Here is a 27,281-nt window from a genome sequence, read left to right as displayed (position 1 = left end):
TTCTCAGTGTCACAGGGACCTTGTACACTCTTGGCAGCCCCGAGCATATCAGTACTCCCTGGATCTAACAGCTGTATAACCTTGGACATGTTATTTAATATCTCTGTGTCACAATTTATTTTTAAAATGAGATAATAATAGTATTTGGGATTATATGGGTTTTAAATGAATTAACACATATAAAGATATTTAGAACAGTATCTGGTACATAATAAGTACTGAATCAATGTTAGGTATTGTTATTATTATTATTACTTTAGTCAGTCCCTAAAATACTTATTGAGTGGCTACTATATTCCAGATACTGTGTTACATACTGTTGATACAGTGATGAGAAAAACAGATGTGGTCTCCCTCCTAAAGAAGCTAATAGTTTAGGTGAGGCGCTAGAAAAATAATAAGCAACTACTGTTAAGTGTGGTAAGTGCCACAGTGGGCTATGGGGGTGCTTAGTAGGAATAACGAACTTAGTCTAACTTTCATCTTGAACGACAGGTAAGGCAAACCAGGTATAGGGAATAGCCTGGGCAAAGGCATGGAGACATGTAGAGGAATGGCAAGTAGGTGGGTTTGTCTGGAACACTGGGATAAGTAACTGGTGGTAGATGACGGGAGATAAGGGTGGAAATGTAGGGAGGCTTGTTTGTCATTATTAGGGATGGGTACTCTATTTTGGATGGATGGATTTTTAAGAACAAAAAAATATAATCAGATTTGCATTTTAGAAAAGTTACTCTAGCAGGACTGTGGAAGATTGATAGAGATCAATCAGACTAGAATTGATGGGATCTGTTACCAGGCTATTATGATATTCAGGCAATAGACAGTGAAGGATTGACCCAAAGTAGTTGCTGTGAGGATGGTCAGAAGGTGAGAATTAGCCTTACAAAGGAGCCTCTGTCTAGAAGAGAGAAGAGATTAATTTGGTGGTAGTGGGGGGTAGATTTATTGGTTAGGCTTTCCACATTTGCTTGGTGTAGAACAAAGGTATGTTTTTGTTTTTGTAGATCCACAAGCTTACTTTAGTGGGCATCTTGCTCTGTTCTATTCTGCCCATGAAACAAAATGAATAAAGTGTTATTTGGAATGAAGAAGGTAGATAGATATGTAGGAAACTTCACAGGGCAGAAAAAATGTTTCTCAAAGGAGACACTACAGGGTATATTTTAAGGGTTGATTTCTATTTAAATATCATTGAAAACTCTGGGATTTTTCAGCCAGACAGACTACCTCAGTTCACCACTCTATCTTTGTTAATATTGATATTTAACTTGTTTACCTGTAATCCCCTAGGTGCCCACAACAGAGTGGAATTTAACAACATAAAGATTTTTGTCTGGCAAACTGACACTTAAGTATTGGGAAAATTAAAACCTGATGGATGGTTGGGAATATGGCAGGTACTGGGCCTGTTCAAACCAGGTTGTCAGATGATGCGTGGTAGTTCAGACACAAAGAATAAAATGAAGGAGAATAGCGTATATCCTCTCACTCTGACACAAATGGGGATGCATATGTGGATGATAAAATGAGGGTGTATTTGCCTAATTTGTCATCATGATTGACATAAACATGTATTATTTCTAATTTAGAAAATTAAAAGTTCACAATTGCAGTGTTAGCATGCATGCTAGTTTTCTATGCTACATAATAAATTACCACAAATTTAGGAGCTTAAAATGACTCATTTTTACTATTTTACAATTCCTGTAGATCTAAAGCCTGACTATTGTTTAGCTGGATGCTCTTCTCAGGGTGTCACAAGCTGAATGAAATACAGGCATCAGCAAGGCTGTGTTCTCATCCAGAGGCTCATCTGGGGAATGATCCATTTCTAAGCTCCCTCAGGCTGCTGGCAGATTCATTTCCTTTGCCTTTGGAATTCATAGTTGCATCTTGGCTTTTCCCACCTCTGACCTCTACACACTCTTTTAAAGGGCTTATCTTATTAGGTTAGGCCCACACAGGATAATATCCCTTTTTATCAACTTAAAGTCAACTGATTAGAGACTTTAATCACAGCTGCAAAACCCCCTTTATCTTTTCCATATAATGTAACCTAACCATGAGAATGACATCTGATCCCCTTTACCATTTTCTGTTGGCTGCAAGCAAATCACAGATTCTGCCTGCACTTGATGGGGAGGAAATTATATAACGGTGTGACTTATCGGGAGTCACCTCAGGGTGTGTCTGCCATAGGAGTTACTTACCGAAACAGTCTTATTGACTAATAAAAACTTAAGCTTCAGCCTGACCAGGTGGTGGTGCAGTGGATAGAGCGTTGGACTGGGATGCCGAGGACCCAGGTTTGAGACCCGAGGTCGCCAGCTTGAGCGCGGCCTCATCTGGCTTGAGCAAAATAAAAAATGCTCACCAGCTTAGACCCAAGGTTACTGGCTCAAGCAAGGGGTTACTTGGTCTGCTGAAGGCCTGCAGTCAAGGCACATATGAGAAAGCAATCAATGAACAACTAAGGTGCCGCAACAAAGAATTGATGCTTCTCACGCCTGACCTGTGGTGGTGCAGTGGATAAAGCGTCGACCTGGGATGCTGAGGTTGCTGGTTCAAAACCCTGGGCTTGCCCGGTAAAGGCACATATGGGAGTTGAAGCTTCCTGCTCCTCCCCCCTTCTCTCTCTCTCCTCTAAAATGAATAAATAAAAAAATAATAAAATAAAATAAAATGAATAAATAGAATTGATGCTTCTCATCTCTCTCCGTTCCTGTCTGTCTGTCCCTATCTATCCCTCTCTCTCTCTCTCTCTCTCTGTAAAGAAAAAAAACTAAAAAAAAACTAAAAAAAAAAAAAAACTTAAGCTTTTTTTTTTACATTTATATTTGGTGGTAGTGGAGATGGACTTTATACAGAATAAGTTCATGTCAGAAATGAGCAGTTTGGCCTGTAAAACTTTCTTTACCTCCAAGTAACTTCTACAAATCACTGAACCAATTTGCAGCTGGTGAAGTGCCAGGGTTCTGTGTGGGAAGAAGTGAATAGGATGGTTTCTTCCAGCTCTAGGTTTTTCCTTGTGGGAAGGGAAAGGTTGTTGATAATTTTCCTTTTTCTGTTCTTGGCATCTGAGACTTGGCACAACAACCTGAAAACTAATTAACAGTCTAATGTGAATAGAAGAAAGAAAAAAGAAAGCACTTTATGACTAATGTGTTTAGACAAATTATTTTAATTTTTTCCCTTTGATTGTTCTTGCCAGTTTTAGATGGGGTTGGTCAGGGAGATGAAGAGGAAATGGAGATAGAAGAGTTCTTCACATACGTCTTTGGAAGGTGAAGAAAATTGGAACAGTAAATAGGCCACCAGAGATGCTAACTGTTAGACATGACAACACAAAGCCCTAGTTAATTTGCAAGGCTTTCTTGTCAGTATAACCCAGGGTGGGAGTTTATTTGTCATTTACATGATGGAGTGCCTGGCACACTGTCAGTAGCTGTATTATGAAGGAAGGAGGTTAATCTTTCTAGATGGGAGAAGAAAATATGAGGAAGCAGAGATTTGAATGTGAAACTGACTGGGAAAAGAGGTTACAAAATAGCAAGTGATTAGAGCCCAGAAGAAGGAACCAGAGCCACTGTGGCCCTAAAAACCCATCAGAATCAGTAGGAAGCCAGCTGGATGGTGAACTCAGTTTTATTATTTGGACGGAACCTATTGAACTTAGTGGGTTAACATATCATATTTCCCCATGTATAACACGCTCCCATGTATAATACGCACCTTAATTTTGGGGCCTGAAATTTGAAAAGAAAATGTATTACATAAAGTTATTGAACTCAAGTTTTATTCATCATAAAATTCATACAACTCCTCATCACTGTCAAAACTCCCATCCATTAGCTTGTCCTCATCTGTGTCTGATGACGAATCACTGTCTTCAACAATGAGCACAAAAACAAGTGCAAAAGAGCGGGAAATGCAAATAAAAAAATCCACAACCACTGTATAAGACTCACCCAGTTCTTAGACCCCAAATTTTTGGAAAAAGGTACATCTTATACATGGCAAAATACGGTAGTTTCTAAAAACTATAACTGGACTTCATCATCCTGTGGTGAGCTCTACTTTAGTCCTAAACCAACAAGCCAAGGACTAATCAATCATCCTTGTGAAATCCGGAGGCTCTGCCTTTATAATCCACCCTTGCTTTTAATCTAACAGTCTACACAGGGGCTGCTCTCCTTTGTATATACTTAATGGGAGTAAATCCTCATTGTTTTAAATGAATTGTTTTTGAGTTACTTCAGCCATTAGTAACCTGTCTTCAGTAGATCTGATTTCCCCTGCCTTTCCTAGTAGTTAACTGTACTTAACACTCATCACCATGTCAGAGTTTATTTTTCTATCATGTGGGAGAGGGGAAAGCTAGAAAATAAAGGAACTTGAGGACTAGAACAGAAGGAATTTCTCCGAGATCTTCAAGTGAGCTGAGGTTTCCTCAACAGTTCTTGGGAATAAGGTTTAGGCCTTGATTTGTAGTTCTCTTCATTCCTGGGGAGGGCTTATCTTGTGGCTGAAGTAGGATGGTGGTGTCTGTTTTGCCTTAATGTCCCCCTTCCCTTATTTGTTTTTTTATTGCTGGAAAGCAGAACTTTCAGAAGCTCTGTTGAAGGCATTTTTCTTCACCAGCCGCATTGCCTAAATTGAGGTGAAGTGTAAATATCAGATTAACAGCAGTGATGAAGAATGAATCATACAGGCATAGAAAGCTAAAAAATAGCCCTGTGCTAGGTTTTCTGGGGGTTGACCTTATCATTATAAATGAGTCAAGCTGGTGGCAGAAGGACAGAACTGCAGTAAGACATGTCAGTGCAAGAAGCCTGGAAGGACCTTGGCAACACTGTGCTGGGGCAGATTGGAGTGTCTGCCTGTTCAGAAGTGTGAGCCACATGGAGCACATGCACCTGTGGGATACAATCTGTACTGGCTGCCCACTGTTTCCAAAACAGTGATGTTTCTCCTTTATGTGAATTATACATTTAATATGTTGATGTCTGGCTATCAGTGGTATGAAAACAGTAGCAGACATTTGGTCCTGGGCTTAATTGACCTCTTAGGGCTGGGAGGAGCAAACTAAGTCAGTTGAGCTTTTTACTTTTTATTTTATTTTTTATTCAGTGAGAGGAGGGGAGGCCGAGCCAGACTCCCGTTTGTGCCCGACTGGGATTCACAAGGCAAACCCACTACAGGGTGATGCTCTGCACATCTGGGGCTTGCTCTGTTGCTCAGCAACCGAGCTTTCTTAGTGCCTGAGGCAGAGGCCTGGAGCCATCCTCAGCACCTGGAGAAAAGAGAGAGAATCAAGAGGGGGAGGGATAGAGAAGCAGATGGGCGCTTCTCTTGTGTGCCCTGACTGAGAATTGAACCTGGGACATCCACCTGCCATTCCAACGCTCTACCACTGAGACAACCAGCCAGGGCCTAGTTGTGCTTTTTAGAGGAGCAAACATGTACCTGTTCACTGATGCCTTGTGGGTTTTGGACATTTCCCCCAAAACTGAGCAGTACTTTACGGTTTGAACTTTTACTAATCTCCTGTCCTAAATCCAGACTTCTCATGCTTCTGCCAAGCCTTTGCTGATCAGAAAGAACTTAGCACACTGTCTAGCACACAATAGTCACTGGGTAGTATTTTCATAATTATTATTATTTTTTACACGTTGGTATAAAAACTTCATTTCCAGATTTTACCATTCTTTACTTTTTGTATTTTTCTGAAGTTAGAAGCGGGGAGGCAGTAAGACAGACTCTTGCATGTGCCCGACAGGGATCGACCCGGCGTGCCCACCAGGGGGTGATGCTCTGCCCATCTGGGCTGTTACTCCATTGTGGCTGGAGCCATTCTAGCACGTGAGGTGAAGTCCTCAGTGCCCAGGCCAACTTTGCTTCAATGGAGCCTTGGTTGTAGGAGAGGAAGAGAGAGAGAGAGAGAGAGAGAGAGAAAGTAGATGGGGAAGGATGGAGAAGCACATGGGCACTTCTCCTGTGTGCCCTGACTGGAAATCGAACCTGGGACTTTCACATGCTGGGCCGACGCTCTCGTGCTGAGCCAACCAACCAGGGCCCAGGTTTTACCATTCTTTTCCTTTGAATTTACATTAATTTGATGGGCACAAATTATAAATTAGTTCCTATTCTTCTGCATTCTAAGACTATTTCTTTTAAAATAATTCATCTATTTTCTCACTCTCATTTTATCAACCTTGCTCATGTTGTTTGGATCTCATAGGCATACTCTTGCCACTTTGAAGACATTCTTCTTAAGTTTCTCAGTATGATGGTTTCAGGGGTGGTGGTGTGAGTGGGTGAGAGGTAGGAAGATAGTAGGGAGGAGGTTCCTAAGGAATATGCTATGAATTTCTGAAATAGGGCCTTGGATAGCTTTTCATCTCCTTAATTGAGTCTGAAAACCATAAGTCTGGTAAATAACTCTGTGAAAATAATTAATTCAGGCCAGCCACATTGCCTGAATTGAGGTGAAGTGTAAATATCGAATTAATAGCAGTGATACCTTATTCACAGAGAGGTTAAATTATATGCCTCCTACTACTTCATGTGACATGTTCTTCACTCACCTGTTTAACTGTTGAAGGAGAACCCAGAACTACTGCTAGTATTAATCCCAGGTGGCAACATGGGGAGGAGGTGTGGGATTGATGACAAAGATGATACCATCAGGCAAGGGAAAGTTTCAGATTAAAAATAATTTTCTCTAATTACCTGTGCTCACATTTGTGGCACTGTGTAAATATAGTAGGTTATGATTATCGGGTTTTTTTTTTTGTTTTTTTTGTATTTTTCTGAAGTGAGAAGCAGGGAGGCAGAGAGACAGACTCCCACAAGCGCCCAACCAGGATCTACCCAGCATGCCCACCAGGGGGCAATGCTCCACCCATCTGGGCTGTTGCTTTGTTGCAACCGGAGCCATTCTAGCGCCCTGGGCGGAGGCCATGGAGCCATCCTCAGCGCCCGGGCCAATTTTGTTGCAGTGGAGCCTTCGCTGTGGGAGGGGAAAAGAGGGAGAGAGAGAAAGAGAAAGAGAAGGAAAGAAAGGAGAGGGGGAGGGGTGGAGAAGCAGATGGGCGCTTCTCCTGTGCGCTCTGGCCGGGAATCAAACCCAGGACTTCCACACACTGGGTCGATGCTCTACTGCTGAGCCAACCGGCCAGAGCAGATTATGATTATCTTAATATTGACAGTTGGAATTTCTGTTTTTATTAAACTCCCTTGATTTTTAATTTTCTGTATATTTTTGCCTCTCCTCATTTAGGATTATAGCTGGCTAATTTATTTCTCTTATAAATGCTTCAGTTAAAACTAAGGAGGGATTGGCCCAGGTTAAGGATAGAAATGCCACTGTTGTTATTTGTATTTGCTTGTCTTAAATTTGGCCAATTTTTATAACTTTCAATTTATTTGATTGCTGAAGCTGGCTGGGAATGGCCACAAATGAGTATGATGCATGTCAGGATTGGGCTACAATTTTATTTTAATTAATTGATTGATTATTCCTTGGACTCTTGTTATTTCAGCACACTCTAATAGCTGGTTGGTGGTACTGGATCCTTTGAAGCCTGGTGGACCTTATGAAGTGATGGCACAGCAAACTTTTGGGGGAAAGAACTTAACCCTGAGAGTTCATGATGTCTTATTTGGAGATGTCTGGCTTTGCAGTGGGCAAAGTAACATGCAGATGACCGTTTCACAGGTAATTTGCAGAGTCAGTGATAATAAATAATGTTGATGTTGAAGAAAAAAGAAGGAGACGGAAGGGGCAAGAAGGAGAAAGGGGTCGAGACCTCTTTTAGCATGTGCCAAGATCTATCCTAAGTGTTTTCCACATTTGATTTTAGGAGGTAAGTACTTTATTTAGTTCTCACAGACTAGGAAAATGGACCACTGAGGGTAAATTACCTGCCTAAGGTCACAGTTAATAGTGGAGCCAGAATATGAGGGGGTAATGCAACTTCGGAGCCGGCTTTCTTAGTCACAGCAAGTGTTCGGTCAGTGTGCCAGGCACTCTTTTCCCACCTTGCTGGGCTAAAGGCAGAGAGAAGCTAGACTGTATCTGAAGGTAATGGAGATTTCATAACAAATTGAAGACAAAATAAGTTATTTTTCTTTTTGATTGGTCTTGGAAGATGAGCTTCTGGAGAGAACCTAGGAAATCAAAACAATTAGATTTTGTTTTAATGCTGAGCAGCTAATATAATATGTATCTTTCGTTGTCATGGAGATTGAAAAATTAAGATTGAATGTTGGCTTTGCCTTTTACTAGGGAATGGCTTAGAGCAGTTCACTTGGTATTTTTGAGACTTCTTTTTAAAACATACTTTTAAAAAATATCCCTAACTGAGCCCAGGCCGGATAGCTTGGTTGGTTAGCATCATCGCAAAGTGCAGGGGTTGCCTGTTTGATCCCCGGTCAGTGCACACACAGGAACAGATTGATATTCCTCTCTCTCTCTCTCTCCCGTTCCTCTCTCTATAAAATCAATAAACATTAAAAAAAATGTGCTTCAATGAATATTACACCCTTTTGACCATTGGTAAGTATATAATTCAGTAGCATTAAGTATATAGGGTGGGGCAAAAGTAGATTTACAGTTGTGAGTATGCGAAACACAATTTATTCTTGTATTGTTATTTATTATTATATTATTTTCCATGCAAACAACTGTAAACCTACTTTTTCCCATCTTGTATTCACAATGCTGTGTGTACCCATTACCCTATCTATGCACAAAACGATTTTATCATCCTCAGCATAAACTTTGTACCTGATAAGCAATAATTCCTTCTTTTCTCCTTCCTCCAAGCCCTGGTCACCTCTGTTCTACTTTCTATGAATTTGCCTATTCTAGTTACCTTGTATAAGTAGAATCATATAATAGTTGACCTGTGTCTGACTCATTAAGCATAATGTTTTCATGGTTCATCCATGTTGTAGCATAAATCAAAATTTTATCCCTTTTTATGGCTGAATTATATTCTAATGTATATGCCACTTTTTGTTTATCCATTCATCTGTTGATGGCCACCTGGGTTTTTACCTCTTGGCTATTGAGAGTAGTGCTGTTATGAACATTGCTGTGCAGATATCTATCCAGTCCCTGCTTTCAATTCTTTTAATATATACCTGTGAATGGAATTGCTGAGTCATCTGTCAGTTCTACATTTAACTTTTGAGAAACCACCAAACCATTTTCCACAGTAGCTATACCATTTAACATTCTTACCAGCAATATGCAAAGGTTCCAGTGTCTCTACATCCTCTCTAACACGTGCTACTTACCGTTTTTTTTATTATAGCCATATTAGTAGATGTGCAGTGGTATCACACTGTGGGTTTTTTTTTTTGTTTTTGTTTTTGTATCTTTCCGAAGCTGGAAACGGGGAGGCAGTCAGACAGACTCCTGCATGCGCCGGACCGGGATCCACCCGGCACGCCCACCAAGGGGCGGTGCTCTGCCCATCTTGGGGCATCGCTCAGCCGCAATCAGAGCCATTCTAGCGCCTGAGGCAGAGGCCACAGAGCCATCCTCAGCGCCCGGGCAAACTCTGCTCCAATGGAGCCTCGGCTGCGGGAGGGGAAGAGAGAGACAGAGAGGAAGAAGAGGGGGAGGGGTGGAGAAGCAGATGGGCGCTTCTCCTGTGTGCCCTGGCTGGGAATTGAACCCGGGATTCCTGTACGCCAGGCCAACGCTCTACCACTGAGCCAACCAGCCAAGGCCTATCACACTGTGGTTTTGATTTACATTTCCCTAGTGACTAATGATATTGAGTACTTATTGGCCATTTGTAAAACTTCTTTGGAGAAATGTCTGTTCAAGTCCTTTGTTCATTTTTGAATTGTGTTGTTTGTTGAATTGTAGGAATTCTTTTATATGCTAGGTATTAATCAATATGCCTAAATGTCAGGCATATGAATTGAAAATATTTTATCCATTCTTAAGGTTGTTATCTCACTTTCTTGAGGGTGTCCTTTGATATACAAACATTTTTTTTTTAACTTTTTTTTTTTTTTTACAGGGACAGAGAGAGAGTCAGAGAGAGGGATAGATAGGGACAGACAGACAGGAACGGAGAGAGATGAGAAGCACCAATCATCAGTTTTTGGCCCTGGCCGGTTGGCTCAGTGGTGGAGTGTCGGCCTGGCATGCAGGAGTCCCTGGTTTGATTCCCGGCCAGGGCACACAGGAGAAGCGCCCATCTGCTTCTCCACACCTCCCCCTCTTCTTCCTCTCTGTCTCTCTCTTCCCCTCCCGCAGCCAAGGCTCCATTGGAGCAAAGTTGGCCCGGGCACTGAGGATGGCTCTGTGGCCTCTGCCTCAGGTGCTAGAATGGCTCTGGTTGCAACAGAGCGACGCCCCAGATGGGCAGAGCATCGCCCCCTGGTGGGCGTGCTGGGTGGATCCCAGTCGGGCACATGCGGGAGTCTGTCTGACTGCCTCCCTGTTTCCAACTTCAGAAAAAAGCCCTGGCCGGTTGGCTCAGCAGAAAAAAAAAATCAGTTTTTCATTGCGACACCTTAGTTGTTCATTGGTTGCTTTCTCATATGTGCCTTGACCATGGGCCTTCAGCAGACCGAGTAACCCCTTGCTCAAGCCAGCGACCTTGGGTCCAAGCTAGTGAGCTTTGCTCAAACCAGATGAGCCTGCGCTCAAGCTGGCGAGCTTGAGGTCTTGAACCTGGGTCCTCCACATCCCAGTCCAATGCTCTATCCACTGCACCACCGCCTGGTCAGGCCAAACATTCTTTATTTTGGTAAAGTTCAATTTATGTTTTAAAATTTCTTTTACTTAATGATTTTAGAGAGAAAGGAAGGGAGAGAGAAACATTGATTTGTTGTTCTACTTACTTATACATCCATTGGTTGATAAGTCCCGCAACCTTGGTGTATTTGGGACGATGCTGTAACCAATTGAGATACTTAGCTAGGACTGTTTTTTTTTTCTTTTTCTTTTGTTGTATAAGTTTTTGGTGTCATATTCATTAAATTGTTGCCAAATCCAATGTCATGGACATTTTCTCCAATGTTCTCTAAGAGTTGTATTGTTTTAGCTATTAGGTTTAGGTCTTTCTTTTTGAGTCAGTTTTCCTATAGGGTGTAAGGTGAATGTTTAACTTCATTCTTTTGCAGGTAGATATCCAGTTCTCCCAGCACCATTTGTTGAAAGACTGACCTTTCTCCATTGAGTGATCTTGGCATGCTTGTCAATAATTAACAATATATATGATGGTTTATTTCTTAGCTTTCTTTCTTATTCCATTGGTATATAGATCCCTCTTTATCCCAGGACTATATGGTTTTAATTATTGTAGCTTTGAAGTAAATTTCAAAGTTGGGAAGTGTGAGTTTTCTGACTTCTGCCTTCTTTTTCAAGATTGTTTTGGTTAGTCGTGGTCTCATGCAGTTCCATATGACTGTGAGGATATGCTTTTCCATTTCTGAAAAAAAAAAGGCTATTGAATTTTGATAGGTATTGTGTTTGAATTTGTAGATTTCTTTGGGTAATACTGGCATTTTAACTTCTGTTATAAACATGGGATATATTTCTATTAATGTTTTTAATTATTTTAAGCAATGTTTTATAGTTTTTGGTATCTTCTACCTCCTTGACTAGATTTATTCCCAAGTATTTAATTCTTTAGCTGCTTTTATAACTTGAATTTCTTTATTAATTTCTTTCTAGGATTGTTCCTTACTAGTTGGTTTATAGAAACAAATGATTTTTTGCATGTTGACCCTGTATCCTGAAACTTTGCTGAATTTACTTATTAGCTCTAGTAGGGTTTTTTTTTTTTTTGTAGACTGGGATTTTCCCAATGTATAGAAGTATATCATCTACAGATATAGTTTTCTCTCTTTTTCCTTTCCAAATTAAATGCTTCTTTTCTTCTTTTTTAAAAAATCTAATGCTCTGGCTTGAACTTGCAGTACGATGTTACATGGCAGTAGTGAGAGTAGAGATTCTTGTCTTGTTCCTGGTCTTAGGGGGAAAGCTTTCAGTTCCTTACCACTGAGTATAATGTTATCAGTGGGCTTTTCATAATTGTCTTTTATCATGTTGAGGGATTTTCCCTCTAGTCCTAGTTGTCTGAGAGGTTTTATCATGCAAGTATGTTGAATTTTGTTAAATACCTGAGGCTTGGTTTTTATGGCACAGTGATTATGTTTGACCTAATCAATTCACAGGATCTTTATGAAAGAGTTAATTATGTTTGTCTCTAAAAGGCCTTTATAAATTGAAAACTGCTATCTAAATATAAGATGTCATTATTTTTCAACTTTTAATTATAAAGTTTTAGACACACAAAAATTAAGAGACATAAAAATCTATATTCCCATTTATCTGGATTGACAGTAAATATTTTTCCATATTTGGTTTATCTATCTTTTTATTTTCCTTTGGTGAACAATTTCAAAGTAAAGTTGCAGACATCTTAATACTTCAATTAGATGTCATATATCAAATTGATATATATATTCATATATAAAATTAATTTGTGTATATACATATATATTAATATTTCTTTACACAGAAATAAGTAATAATAGACCAGTGATGACTTTTTTGATTAACTTTTTCATAGCCTATGATTCTTTTGTTAGTATAAACTATTTTTTCTCTGTTTCAGTTACTACCTTTGAAGATGAACTATTCTTATGTTTTGAGACCTAGTATTTTTCTTCCTTAATTATAAATATACAGAGGCATCACTGGACTCATTGTACCCTGCTAGAGTGTTGGGAGCAAGAGCCCTGTGTAGACTCCCAAGTAGGGATGGGACATACAGAGTACGTGAGGGGTCAGGTGGGACCTATCAGGAGAATGCTGACTTGCTGATATGTTGGTCAGTGATGAAACTCACCTTGAAGTGTTCCTATTTCCATTGCTATTAGAGAATAGGGACCCTCTGGTAAATTATGAGTTAGGTCTCAAGTAAAGCTGGAAAAATAGGACATTGAAAAAGTTATCAAGGGAATCAAGCCTCTTAATAGTTTTACTGGTTTTTAGCAAGGCAGCCGTAGTAGAACAAAAGTCTTAGCACTGTATGTCTTTAGTACTCAGATTTCTTTTTTGGGATCAACTCCACTTTCTAATTAAACACAAAAACAGTCTAGAATAAAGAGAATGGATTTCTACTTAGGGTGTGATGGGGTTAGTGCTTTGAGCACCAATTGTCATTGCTTTATTTATTTAGTGGTAGCTATTTGATTTAAAAATAAAAGTAAGGCCCTGACCAGTGGCAACTCAGAGGATAGAGCTTTGTCCTGGAGTGCCAAGGTTGCTGGCTGGATCTTGGGGTGACTGACTCAACCCTACAATCACCAGTTCGAACCACAGTAAGGGCATGTATGAAAATGTTTCTCTCTCTCTCTCTCTCTCCCTTCCTGTCTCAATAAATAAATAAGGAAGACCATTGTTTTTTCATTTAAATTAGGATCTGGGATAGATAGTGTAATAACAGGTTTATAAATACAGTATATTAAAACTTTATCAGCTTAAAATATTGGTGAAAGATTAATAAATATTTTTTACTCAGTATCAGCACTCCAGAGAAATTAGCATGAGTTAAGTTCTTTGACACATTTGAAATTGTGATTTTTTATTTTGCTTATTTTATTTTCTGATTTTTTTAAAAAAACAAGCATGAAATGACAATAGTTTCAAGAGAAAGTTTTAAAAATAAGAAGTTGTTATTGCTTGACTGGTGATGGCACAGAAGATAGAGCATTGATGCTGAGGTCCCAGGTTCAAAACCCGATGACATGTGCTTGAGTGTGGGCTCATCTGGCTTGAGCACGGGCTCACCAGCTTGAGTGTGGGGTTGCCACCTTGAGTATGGGATCATCAACATGATCCCAAGGTTGCTGGCTTGGCTTGAGTAACCCCTGTCCCCCGTCAAGTCACATATGAGAAGCAATCAATGAACAATTAACGTGACACAACTGTAAGTTGATACTTCTCATCTCTCTCCCTTCCTGTCTCTCTGTCTCTGCAAAAAAAAAAAAAAAGAAAGGAAAAGAAAAAACAAATTGGTATTGACTTAACTAATCTCTTAAATATCTATTAAAGGCTCAGTTTACAATAAAGAGGAATGTTACAAAAATAATCTTAGAAATAAAAATTTGCATTATTGATTGTCATGAATATGTTCTGTATTCTTGTTTCCTTTAATAGATTAAGAATTTAAAAAGGTTATTGTCTTCCCTAGCGTTTCTCTAAATCTCAGTTTCTTCTCAAGTTGATTTTTATTTTCCTGCCTTTTATTATCTATTTTTACCTTTGAGAAATACTTAACTTTGAGATTTAAAAATCTCTGCCTGACCAGGTGGTGGCACAGTGGATAGAGCATTGGACTGGGATACGGAAGGACCCAGGTTCGAGACCCCGAGGTCACCAGCTTGAGTGCAGGCTCATCTGGTTTGGGCAAAGCTCACCAGCTTGGACCCAAGGTCACTGGCTCCAGCAAGGGGTTGCTTGGTCTGCTGAAGGCCCGCGCCCGCGGTCAAGGCACATGTGAGAAAGCAATCAATGAACAACTAAGGTGTTGCAACGCACAATGAAAAACTAATGATTGATACTTCTCATCTCTCTCCGTTCTTGTCTGTCTGTCCCTGTCTATCCCTCTCTCTGACTCACTCTCTGTCTCTGTAATAAATAAATAAATAAATAAAATTTATAAAAAAAAAATCTCTACAATGAGACCATGATCTCAATTAATTTATTTTATAAAAAAATTATAAAATTGAGTTTTCACATACTTTATGATTTCTTATTTTGCTTCTATTGTTTCTACCCCTTGTAGTTCCTTCCTTCCTCCCTCCTTTCCTCCCTCTGTTCCTTCCTTCCTTCCCTCCTTCCTTCCTTCCTTCCTTCCTTCCTTCCTTCCTTCCTTCCTTCCTTCCTTCCTTCTTTCCTTCTTCTCTCTCTCTCTCTCTCTCTCTCTTTTTTTTTGGATGAGTTACTAAATAATACTACTAAAAAGATTCTACTCTAGACCTATCTACTTCATTATTTCATTATTAGTGTTCTAGTTCAAAATCTAAATTCTTGCATTTATGTCTTCCTAACCAGAATTTTATTTCCTCCTGTTTCCTGTCCTACTTAAATATTTGGAACCCTTTGAATGTAAATGTTTATTAAAGTGAACTTTAACTGGACTCCCTTTTAACATAAGTGAATGGAAGCAAAATTGAAGTTTTAGTTCTTGATAGAAAGCAGGATTTTGTATAGAAGTAGAATTGCTGCTAACTCGTTAAGGAAAACAGTACTTTTCTAATGCTTTTAATTGTAGTTCTCTGTTTGCAAAGAAAGGCATGGACCAGATGTATTTTTATTTATACAGTTGGATTCTCAATAACAGTCAATGCCAGGGGATCTCATCCATTTTCTGGTGAGCTAAATGAGATTTTGATTGGTAAGAATGAACACCTTTTTTTATGCCTAGAATTGACTCTTTAGCCTCTTCTGTATTAAATGAAGGCTACAAGCTCTGAGATGTAGAAAACTTGATAAAAGATTCCACCTGACACAGCCAAGTGTTCATTTTTTATTTTTTGGTTTTAAATCATGCACTTTATTTGCATGGCAGCATTGTATGTGCTAACAGTACCGAAAGCCAAGTTTTCTAGTCTCTTAACATTCTGTAGGACTTTGTTTTTGATCAAAAGGATACTGTATCTGTAGTCTTTCTTTATTCCTTTTGCTCCATTCTCTCCAGGGTCTCCCCCCAACCTTACCTCCCACAAAAACAAGGTGTCTGTCTCTTTCCTTTTCCTTCCCTCCTCCCTGTGACTTCTCTGAGGAGGTAAGATTTCTACTCTAACCTACCACTCTTCATATTTAAATGAAGGACATGGCAGATTGTGTGCTCATCTTGTTTTAGGGTAAAGTGAATTTTTACATCGAATGTTATTTATAACACTGAGTGCGATGTTTATAAATGGAGAAAAGTCTAAATGTTCATCTGTTGCCTACTAAAACAGGGTAGGTCTTAAGATTTGAGTATTTCTAGTTAAGCTCAGAAGAAGATGGCCAATATTAGACAGGAAATCCATTTTTCAATATCTTGGCAATCCCCGCATTTTTACTTTACAAATAGAGAAATTAAAATCCAGAAGAGAAGGTTTAATAGCACATCACAATAAAAGATTCACAGAAGTAATGATGGGTGGCTTATTTGTATTATAGTTATTCCCTCAACTTTAAAACTGCTGTATTGTACTATAGTAGAAGGTGAGATGCAGCATGCACTCACATGCTCTCTCACACACACAGACCCATCTACACATATGCCTTGCTCCCCATGCAGATCTCATGCCGAGAGTCTCTGGGAAATAGATTCTTGACGTTTCTTCATTAATTCAAGAATGCGGTGGAAAGGTCACAAATTGAACACCCGTGAGCAGCTGCTTTGATGGTGAACTGCTGGTCCCTAGAGAGGCAGTGTTGCTCCCTCTCAGCCACAGGAGCCTTAATGACTTCAGATACCTTGGTTTTCATTTACATCCTTATTTAAATACTTGGTAAAAAAATAATTACACCGAGGTGTTTGATGAGATGAAATTTGATCTCAGCAGATGGAGGAAGGCTTCCCCTTTCATCAGCAGGGAAACCAAGTGTCATTTAAATGAAAATCTTCTGAAATCTCTTTATTTCTAAGTTTGTTGCTGGTATCTCTAAGGAAGTGCATCCATAAAAAAGGCATGGTGATACTGGGAAAGGATACCAATTGCAGAATTAATTGTCATCAGGTACAGCAAGAATTTTTCTCCCACCCCCATTTTTGTTACCATTTTCTGTGGCTTTTAAGTTTTGACTTGAAGTAATACACAAATGTGAGTTTGGAAATGGAAGTGTTTCAGCCAATGTTTTAGATCCAGTTCTGTGTGCTGGTAATAATACAGAATGCCAACCATCCTGACTTTTTTGGCCTTGTACTACGCCACAGCTTTAGCAAGGGGTCTAAAGGACAAGTAGTAGCATGTTCACCAGGGTGCCTCCCTAAGCTGATGAGGCACTTGAGTTTCTAGTCAGTGCCGAAGCTAGCGTGGGTGGAGAGAATGGAAGCAGTTCCATCCACTGTTTCCATGGAAGCAACAGAAGATCCTTAGCACTTAGTGAAGAACGGGATTTCAAGGGACGTGACTCTTTACAGGTACTTGCTGCTGAAAAATAATTTCCCTGCCAGAATATACTGTGAGTGCATTAGCCTGTCCTCACTCTTTAACGTTTATTTTACATTAACTTGCCAGGCAAGATCCTGAACAAACAGATCTGGATTGCCTGTGGAATTTTCCTGAGACTGTATGTAATCTGTGATCTGATAGTGGGAAGACCAGTAACCCTGACAGGCGAGGGCTGCTGTTGCCCAGGGAGCATTTCAGGCCGTGGCGTCCATCATGTCTGAAAGAGCCGTTTGTGTCTGGCCATCATATTGGCCACAGCAGGCTCAGTGGCAAGTCAGGAGGCGATTCAGGGGGCAGCATATTTCAGTGAAATGCTCTGTGGGGGCAATCTGGCAGCTCTATCATTTCTCTTACAGTGTGGGCTGGAGGGCCAGCTGTATTCTCTGCGGTGGGCGGGAGCGAAAGCAGCCAGCTGCGCTCTCTGCGGCTAGCAGCCAATGGAAGGTACCCAGCCGCCTGTGCAGCTCGCTGTGCAGCCCTGCTCAGCTGGAGCACTTGCTCCCTGAGGCCAGTGATAACTGGGCCTCCTGACATTCCTGTTAGCTCTTTGTTTTGGGAAAACCAGACTAGTCCAGGGGAATAGAGAGCAGACAAAAAAGAACAAACACAAATAGAGCAAAATAATGTATTTATTTAAAAATTTAAAAAGCTAAAAAAAGTAGGATTAGAGGAAAAGCACATATGCATAAGCTTATATAGGAATGATGCCCAATAGGATCAACAATGAATTTACACAGTACAGACCATACACATTCTTGTCCAGAAATACCCCAAGACTTTCCTGTGAGTGAGGGTTCACAAAAGTGACTTGGGAAAAAGAGATATGCCTGTGGATGGATGCTTGTCTTTGTTTAGTTTCTTTGGACTGTTCTCAGCAGTCACTCTGAATACTACTGTGCAAATTGCCATGTCTCCTAAAAATTTCTTTGGTGATTTGCTGAGATCCAGATGGGAACAAGCATTTTGAGACCGATTTCAGTATGTTTCAGTAGTTCAATGATCACTTTGTGTATTTATTTGTTTTTGTACTTTTCCAAAGTGAGAAGGGGGGGAGGCAGACAGACTCCCGCATACGCCAACTGGATCTGGCATGCCCACCAGGGGGCGATGCTCCAATCCTCTGGGGCGTTGCTCCACTGCAGTTGGAGCTATTCTAGCACCTGAGGCAAAGGCCATGGAGCCATCCTCAGCGCCTGGGCCAACTTTGCTCCAATGGAACTTTGGCTGCTGGAGGGGAAGAGAGATAGAGAGGAAGGAGAGGGGGAAAGGTGGAGGAGCAGATGGACGCTTCTCCTGTGTGCCCTGGGTGGCAATCGAACCCTGGACTTCCACACGCCGGGTGGATGCTCCACCTCTAAGCCAACTGGCCAAGGCCTGTATATCTTTTGAAAACACATCTCTTATATGGTATGGGTCACACAATTCTACCTTCTCACGGCCTTTTTGGCTCTAAATTAAAAAAAATTTTTAATTTTTATTTATTTATTTATTTTTGGGTATTTTTCTTTTTTTTTTTTTTACTTTTTTTTTTAAATTATTCATTTTAGAAAGGGGGGTGGAGAGACAGAGAGGAGAGAGAGAAGGGGGGGAGGAGCAGGAAGCATCAACTCCCATATGTGCCTTGACCAGGCAAGCCCAGGGTTTCGAACCGGTGACCTCAGCATTTCCAGGTCAATGCTTTATCCACTGCGCCACCACAGGTTAGGCTGGGTATTTTTCTGAAGCTAGAAACGGGGAGAGACAGTCAGACAGACTCCCGCATGCACCCGACCGAGATCCACCCAGCACGCCCACCAGGGGGAGATGCTCTGCCCACCAGGGGGCGATGCTGTGCCCCTCCAGGGCGTCGCTCTGTTGCGACCAGAGCCACTCTAGCGCCTGGGGCAGAGGCCAAGGAGCCATCCCCAGCTCCCGGGCCATCTTTGCTCCAATGGAGTCTCGGCTGCGGGAGGGGAAGAGAGAGACAGAGAGGAAGGAGAGGGGGAGGGGTGGAGAAGCAGATGGGCGCTTCTCCTGTGTGCCCTGGCCGGGAATCGAACCCGGGACTTCTGCATGCCAGGCCGACCACTGAGCCAACCGGCCAGGGCCACTTTTATTTATTTTTTAAGATTTTATTTATTGATTTTAGAAAGAGAGAAAGGAGGGGAACGGAGGTTAGGGAAACATCAACTCATAGTTGCTTCCCATATGTGCCTTGACTGGGCAAGCCCAGGGCTTTGAACCGGCAACCTCAGCATTCCAGGTCGACCCTTTATCCACTGCACCACCGCAGGCCAGGCTCCATTTTTCCTCTTATCTAATATGTACTTATTCCTTGAGATCTCAGGTTTTATTGCCTTCCTACCTTCTTTGGGGACATGATTCCTCATGATTTCTTTTGGTCAACGTGGATCAAGGTGACTCACACTAGCAAATCATCTGATAAATTGAGGGCTCAGAAAGAGCTCAAAGGGCTGTGTTGACATAAGAAACATCCAAACCTATAGAGATTTTTTTTTTTTTTTGTATTTTTCCGAAGCTGGAAATGGGGAGGCAGTCAGACAGACTCCTGCATGCACCCGACTGGGATCCACCGGGCATGCCCACCAGGGAGTGATGCTCTGCCCATCTGGGGTGTCGCTCTGCTGCAACCAGAGCCATTCTAGTGCCTGAGGCAGAGGCCACAGAGCCATCCTCAGCGCCCGGGCCAACTTTGCTCCAATGGAGCCCTGGCTGTGGGAGGGAAAGAGAGAGACAGAGAGGAAGGAGAGGGGGAGGGGTGGAGAAGCAGATGGGCGCTTCTCCTGTGTGCCCTGGCCAGGAATCGAACCCAGGACTCCTGCATGCCAGGCCGATGCTCTACCACTGAGCCAACCTGTCAGGGCATAGAGAATTTTTATGAATTTATTTGAGCCAAACTCAGAACAATTGTCAGGAAGCAAAATTTCAATAGATTGAGAAAATGCTCTGGAGAATGGCAGTTTTATAGTTTGTTTTGTACATTAGAATTGAAGGAGATGTAATGAAGATATGTGAAATCCACTGATGGTAGACTAAGGGGGCGAGAGAAAGCATAGTGAGGAAATACCTGGAGTCGGATAACAACAAAAAAGAAAAGACACATGCTTTTTTTTTACATCTATGGGAACAGGATAGTTAATAATTAACAGTTACAGCACAGAGAGATAGTATGGGGGGGGGGGGAGAAGATAACAATGAGGGGGTTCTGTAGTCTCCTGCTATGGTACAGAGGTGTCTGGAAAAGGAGATTATGCTGATATTTCAAAGGTCTGTTATCTTAGATGCACAAGCACAACAGACAGGCTCACTTCAGGTAAAGATTGACTTTTGTCAAGAAGCTGCAGGTCAGGACTAGACTACCTGCCCTGACTTGCTTTTGTTAGGGATTTTTTATGTTCGGACCATCTGTGTCATTACTTTTTGTCTCTGAGTTTGTAGGGCCCTTCATGCTGGCTTCTGCTGCTGAGCTTGTCAGGTTTTATTTGTGACCCCTTTTTTGTCCATAGTTGGTAGTATTTAAGAGGCAATTGGATAGTTGACCACCCGGTAAGTAGGCTGGTATAAGAAATGATGTTCCTATTTCTTTTCTAGATATTTAATGCTACAAGAGAGCTATCTAACACTGCTGCCTATCAGTCTGTCCGCCTTCTCTCCGTGTCGCTCACTCAGGCAGAGCAGGAGCTAGAGGATCTTGCTGAGGTTGACTTGCAGTGGTCTCAGCCCACCTCAGGTAAGTGACTGCTAGAATTGTGCCATCTCTTATATAGAAAGTCAGTGCCCTGGGTAGAATCTGTAATCCTGAATTTGGTTCCTATCTACTTATTATTTGGTTTTCTATTTATTATGATTCAACTATCCTTTCTTCATTTCTTATTGATTCTCCACCTGTTCCTGATGGTAGCCATTCTGTAAGTTTACTCCCAAGACCACTGGTGAGTCTTCGTCCTTCCTATAAGCAGATGACTACTTGCAGCTTTGCTGAATACATCGAGGCCATTCAGTATGACCTCTACCAGCATCTCTCTTCACAGCCTTTTTTGTGTGTGTATTTTTCCAAAGTGGGAAGTGGGGGGCGGCAGACAGACAGACTCCTGCATGTGCCCAACTGGGATCCACCTGGCATGCCCACCAGGGGACGATGTTTGGCCCATCTGGGGTGTTGCTCTGCTGAGGCAGAGGCCATGGAGCCATCCTCAGTGCCTGGGCCAACCTTGCTCCCATGGAGCCTTTGCTGTGGAAGGGGAAGAGAGAGACAGAGAGAAAGGAGAGGGGGAGGGGTGGAGAAGCAGATGGGTGCTTCTCCTGTATGCCCTGGCTGGGAATCGAACCCCAAACTTCCACACGCGGGCCGATGCTCTACCACTGAGCCAACCAGCCAGGGCACACAGCTTTAATGCTCTATTCTCCTCTTTTTTTTCTTCCTTTGTTTCTGGGTCTGAACACAACTGATTGGTGTCCTCCCATGGCCACCTCTGATGTGGGCTCTTACATCTTCAGGGCCTTCTTTACCCATCAGGCTCTGTTGTTTCACACCATTGTCCCTGCAGCAGGAAATCTTTATTTGCTACTTACTCCCTGTGGCTCTGTGCTAGGCCACAAGGGGGAAGCAGTGAGCAAGACAGACACAGCCCCTATTCTCAAAGCTCAGCTTTTATTATAACAAAACGAATCAAAACTGAATGTAACAAACACCCTCACACAATGCCTTGCCTCTTTGTTAAACCTTTTTAGAACATCTTTTACTTTTTCTTCCTTTTCATTGCCTTTCCATGTATTCACTCTTTAACCCTTTATAATCTGTCTTCTGCTTCCATCTCAACAGCTTATTCACCTCAAAGTGACTGCTGTTCTTCTAATTATACACTCTGGATACCTCTGCAGCATTTGACACGGCATACCACCCCCTTTAGGAACAGCACATTTCTCTTAGCTTGCATGCTACTTACTTCCTTTCCCTAGTCGTCTCCTCTGTCTTCTCCCTGCCTGTCTTTGCTTTCTTCAATGCCTTCCGCAAAATGTGGTCCCCTGTGCTCTTTCTAGTCCCCCCTTTTTTTGTCTGTACATGCTTTACCTTGGTAGACTTGAATGCTCCTACATGTTCAAGTATTAATTAATTTAATACATATTTGAGTGCCCACGATGTGGGAAGCATGGCCTTGGTGCTGGGGGTATAGCAGTGAATAAAACAGGCAAAAACAGTTGGCCTCATGGAGCTTGCATTCTGGAGCAGGAGAATATAGAAAATGAGTGACAAAATTAATACATTTTACAGGAAGTATCTGACATTATTCAGTATGACACTATCTGAACTCTCCCTATATGAATTTAGGAACTAAATTTATTTTGGTAAATTTTTGGATGAATCTTTTGGTTTGTGAACTCACACTAACTGAGGTATCACTTAGATTTGGATAATGTGTTTATACCTTGCTGTCACTCCCCTTTCACTCTCTGAACTCAGAACCAGATAAATTCTGGGGTACCAGGGATAGGTTAATGGTGATGTGTGCTAGTGAGACAAAATAAATAAAATACATCAAGGAAGCAGGGAGCAATAGGGACTCTTGGGGCTAGGACGGGTAGTGGTTTCTAGTTTAGAATGGCCATGGAAGTCCCAATGGGAAAGACCACATCTCAGTAATAACCTGAAAGAGGTGAGCAGTGTCGATACCTCAGGGAGAGCACAGTAGGCCAAGTCCTTCTCACATGTCAAGTCTCTCCTGCCTCTTCCGTTGTCACATGTCTCTGTCTGTAGTGGGGAAGGTTTCCTGACTTTAAGGACTCATGTAATTAGAGTGTAATTCAGGACCATCTCCCATCTCAAGGCCCTTAACCCCAATCATATTTACAAAGTCCCTTTAGCTACAAAAGGTAACAGATTATTGGCATTTGCGTGTGGATATCTTTGGGGGACTATTCTGCCTGTCCACAATCTCATTTTCAAATGTTTTCAAGTAGCTTTTCATCTTTTTTACTCTTGGATACGACTCCAGCTTTCCCTGCAGTCTTATTTTCCTTTTGTAACCTGTGTTCCAGTCAAACACTTTCAAAAATTTTTCCTGTTTTATTTGGCTTATAAATGTTTTCTGCCTAGAATGCCAACTCTGTTTATTAAACTTCTGTCTATCCTTCAAGGATTCCCCACCTCTCTCCCCATCCCTCTTAATTACCTTTCCACTTGACTTGTGCATCAGTGCGTCCAGGTTTATACCAGCCACCCACAGGCACCCAGCACCAGCCAACAAACATCTCTGACACTTTGTTAGGTCCAGACACCGAATAGGGTGAACTAAACTTATAGTTTAGAGCAGTGGTCCCCAACCTTTTTTGGGCTACGGACCGATTTAATGTCAAAATATTTTCACCGACTGGCCTTTAGGGTGGGACGGATAAATGTATCACGTGACCGAGACAAGCTTCAAGAGTGAGTCTTAGACGGATGTAACAGAGAGAATCTGGTCATTTTTAAAAATAAAACATCGTTCAGACTTAAATATAAATAAAACGGAAATAATGTAAGTTATTTATTCTTTCTCTGCGGACCGGTACCAAATGGCCCACAGACCGGTACCAGTCTGTGGCCTGGGGGTTGGGGACCACTGGTTTAGAGTATTATGGAAACACCAAGAGGAGGTCAGTCTTTATTAGACTTTTTATGCCTTTCATTTCTTCCTTCCCTTCTCTTCTCTTCTCTTCTCTTCTCTTCTCTTCTCTTCTCTTCTCTTCTCTTCTCTTCTCTTCTCTTCTCTTCCCTTCCCTTCCCTTTCCTTTCCTTCCTTTCCTCCCTTCCTTCCTCCCCTCTCTCTCTCTCTCTCTCTCTCTCTCTCCCCCTCTTTCTTTCTTTCATATATATATATATATTTTTTTTTTTTTTGAGAGAGAGAGAGGAAAAGGAACAGACAGGGACAGGCAGACAGGAAGAGAGAGAGAAGCATAAACTCAGAGTTGCATCACCTTAGTTGTTCATTGATTGCTTTCTCATATGTGCCTTGACAGGGGGCTCCAGCTAAACCAGTAACCCCTTGCTAAGGCCAGTGAACCTGGTCTCAAACCAGTGATTTTGGGCTCAAGCCAGCGACCATGGGCCATATCTATGATCCCATGCTCAAGATGGTGACCCCGCCCTCAAGTTGGATGAGCCTGTGCTCACGCCAACTACCTTGGGGTTTTGAACCTAGGTCTTCAGCATCCCAGGCCGACACTTTATCCACTGTGCCACCATCTTTCATTTCATATTTGTTCTTTTTCTGTTAAAACCCCTTAGTATATATGTTAATAGCTCTTGAGGCACATAACCATATTTTGCCTTAAATTTTATTCAGCTGAATAGATGTCTTATTTTGTAGCATGTAAGAGGAGAGGTTCCATATTTCTGTCTTTCTTTTTATTTATAGTACTCCCACCATCTAGAAATGCCTGGCACCTAGTAGGTGCTCTATCAGTTTTTTTTGTTTTGTTTTTTGGGTTTTTTTATTATTATTATTATTTTTAGAGACAGAGAGAGTCAGAGAGAGGAACAGACAGACAGGAACGGAGAGACGAGAAGCATCAATCATTAGTTTTCGTTGTGCGTTGCGACTTCTTAGTTGTTCATTGATTGCTTTCTCATATGTGCCTTGACCGCGGGCCTTCAGCAGACTGAGTAACCCCTTTCTGGAGCCAGTGACCCTGGGTCCAAGCTGGTGGGCTTTTTGCTGAAGCTAGATGAGCCCGCACTCAAGTTGGCGACCTCAGGGTCTTGAACCTGGGTCCTTCCACATCCCAGTCCAACGCTCTATCCACTGCGCCACCGCCTGGTCAGGCTTTATCAGTTTTAATTGACTGGAAATTGATTTGAATTCCCACTATCACACTATCAACTTTTTGAGTACCAGAACTATACTGAATTTGGATCTTTAATAGTTCCAAACCAGTGACTTATACATAGTGGTTCTTCAATAACTATTAGGTTGAAGCCCTGGCCATACAGCTCGGTTGGTTGGAGCGTCATCCCGAAGCACAGAGGTTGCTTGTTCAATACCTGGTCAGGGCACATATATGAACAGCTCAATGTTCTGTCGCTCTCTCTCTCCCTGCCTCTCTCTCTAAAAATAATAATAATAGCCTGACCTGTGGTGGTGCAGTGGATAAAGCATTGACCTGGAACACTGAGGTCGCCAGTTTAAAACCCTGCACTTGTCGGGTCAAGGCACATATGGGAGTTGATGCTTTCTGCTCCTTCCCTCTCTGACTCTCTATCTCTTCTCTAAAATGAATAAATAAATTAAAAAAAATAAACAACAACAAAAAAATAATAATGAGTATAATATAATGTATAATACATTTATTAGGTTGAATGATCCTGACAGTTTAGTTTGTGTGTGTGTGGACAAGTCCTGCCTGGGGTGAGGATGACGGAGACGCAAAGACCCGACTCTGGGGACCAGGATCAGTGACGCAGATCCACTTTATTCAGGAAGTAAGCTAGCTTATACACATGGGTTCAGCCTATAGGGTGTTACAACGTGTCCTTCATAGATAATGGCTGAAAAGATCAGGGAGCTGCGCGGTTGGCGCTAAGTCACTTCCTTATAGCAGGCGAGCTTCCTTCCTGGGTGTGCCCAGGAGGCTTCTGGGAGCCGGAGTATTCTCACAGCATTGCATCAGCCACAGCTGCTAGGAATGCACTCTGCGCTCCACCCAATGGGAGCATGTTTCCCTCTTCATCAGCTTTCTTCTAACATGGAAATGTACTTACTGCTCTGGTGTGTGTTGGTTACTGGGCTGTATGGACACATGAGCTAGACTATGCTGAAAATTTATATACCAGTTTTGTTTTTTGTTGCTTTCCCTTTTAGCCAAACTTACCATCATTTACTTCATGTTTTTATTACCATAACTATAAAATTGGGTATAAAACTACCCAGAAAAAAATATTTCTTCTTGATATGCTCCCTGCTTGCTTATTCCCTTCCATAGGGCGAGGTGAGAACAAATGGTGAGGTAGGCAGTAGAGGGGCCCAGTGCCTTTCTTCCCCTCACTGATACTAATGGGAGGACTATTAGTGTTCCTGGGTTCTTCCCTCACTGATACTAATGGGAGGACTGTTAGTATTCCTGGGTTCTTCCCCTCACTGATACTAATGGGAGGACTATTAGTGTTCCTGGGTTCTTCCCTCACTAATACTAATGGGAGGACTGTTAGTGTTCCTGGGTTCTTCCCTCCCTGATACTAATGGGAGGACTATTAGTGTTCCTGGGTTCTTCCCTCACTGATACTAATGGGAGGACTATTAGTATTCCTGGGTTCTTCCCTCCCTGATACTAATGGGAGGACTATTAGTGTTCCTGGGTTATTCCCTCCCTGATACTAATGGGAGGACTATTAGTGTTCCTGGGTTCTTCCCTCCCTGATACTAATGGGAGGACTATTAGTGTTCCTGGGTTCTTCCCTCCCTGATACTAATGGGAGGACTATTAGTGTTCCTGGGTTCTCGGAACCTGTAAGTGATAGGGGAGCATGGAGGGGGGTTTGCTTGCCTGGCTAGGAAGTTTTGCTCTCCACTAATGAGCTAATTGCCTTTTAATCGTACCTACCTTTTGTAAATTCTTAGAAAGGAATGCAAGGGCTGACCTACACTCATTCTTCTCACCTAGACCCATCTTGTACCTGCAGTTTATATCCATCTACTTATTCCCTGACTCTTTAACTGTTTCTCTGAACAGAAAACCTAGGCCATGGAAATTTCAAGTACATGTCAGCAGTGTGCTGGCTCTTTGGGCGTTACCTGTATGACACTCTGCAGTATCCTATCGGACTGATAGCCTCCTCATGGGGTGGGACACCCATTGAAGCCTGGTCGTCTGGAAGGTCACTGAAAGCCTGTGGGGTCCCTAAGCAAAGGTAAGAAATCATCCTTCAGTCTTGGAAAGAACCTACCAGGAGATTATATAAGGGAAAAGGATCATGGTTTCCTTTGGGAAGTCAGGTATGTGTTGAATGTCCAGTATGTATTAACTTATTCCATGCACAGGTAAGGTATTATTTTTACTGTCATCACAACCACAGTCATCTGAGATTATGAGAG

At 41.8% G+C, this 27,281-nt stretch overlaps 1 protein-coding gene across 2 annotated transcripts in view; it reads left to right on the top strand.

Annotated features, from left to right (window-relative positions):
* The window catches only part of SIAE (sialic acid acetylesterase), a 52,516-nt gene that overhangs the window by 5,271 nt on the left and 19,964 nt on the right, over positions 1 to 27,281 (top strand). For both annotated transcript variants that reach the window (XM_066365100.1, XM_066365099.1), the window contains exons 3-5: positions 7,548 to 7,723; positions 20,806 to 20,944; positions 26,920 to 27,097. In XM_066365100.1, coding sequence (XP_066221197.1) covers positions 7,548 to 7,723; positions 20,806 to 20,944; positions 26,920 to 27,097 — 493 coding nt within the window. The remainder of the gene's footprint in view (positions 1 to 7,547; positions 7,724 to 20,805; positions 20,945 to 26,919; positions 27,098 to 27,281) is intronic.

Source organism: Saccopteryx leptura, chromosome 2, assembly GCF_036850995.1.
Source record: "Saccopteryx leptura isolate mSacLep1 chromosome 2, mSacLep1_pri_phased_curated, whole genome shotgun sequence".
NCBI lineage: Eukaryota > Metazoa > Chordata > Mammalia > Chiroptera > Emballonuridae > Saccopteryx > Saccopteryx leptura.
Note: the sequence above shows the minus strand (reverse complement) of the source record. Positions and strands in the feature narration are given on the sequence as shown.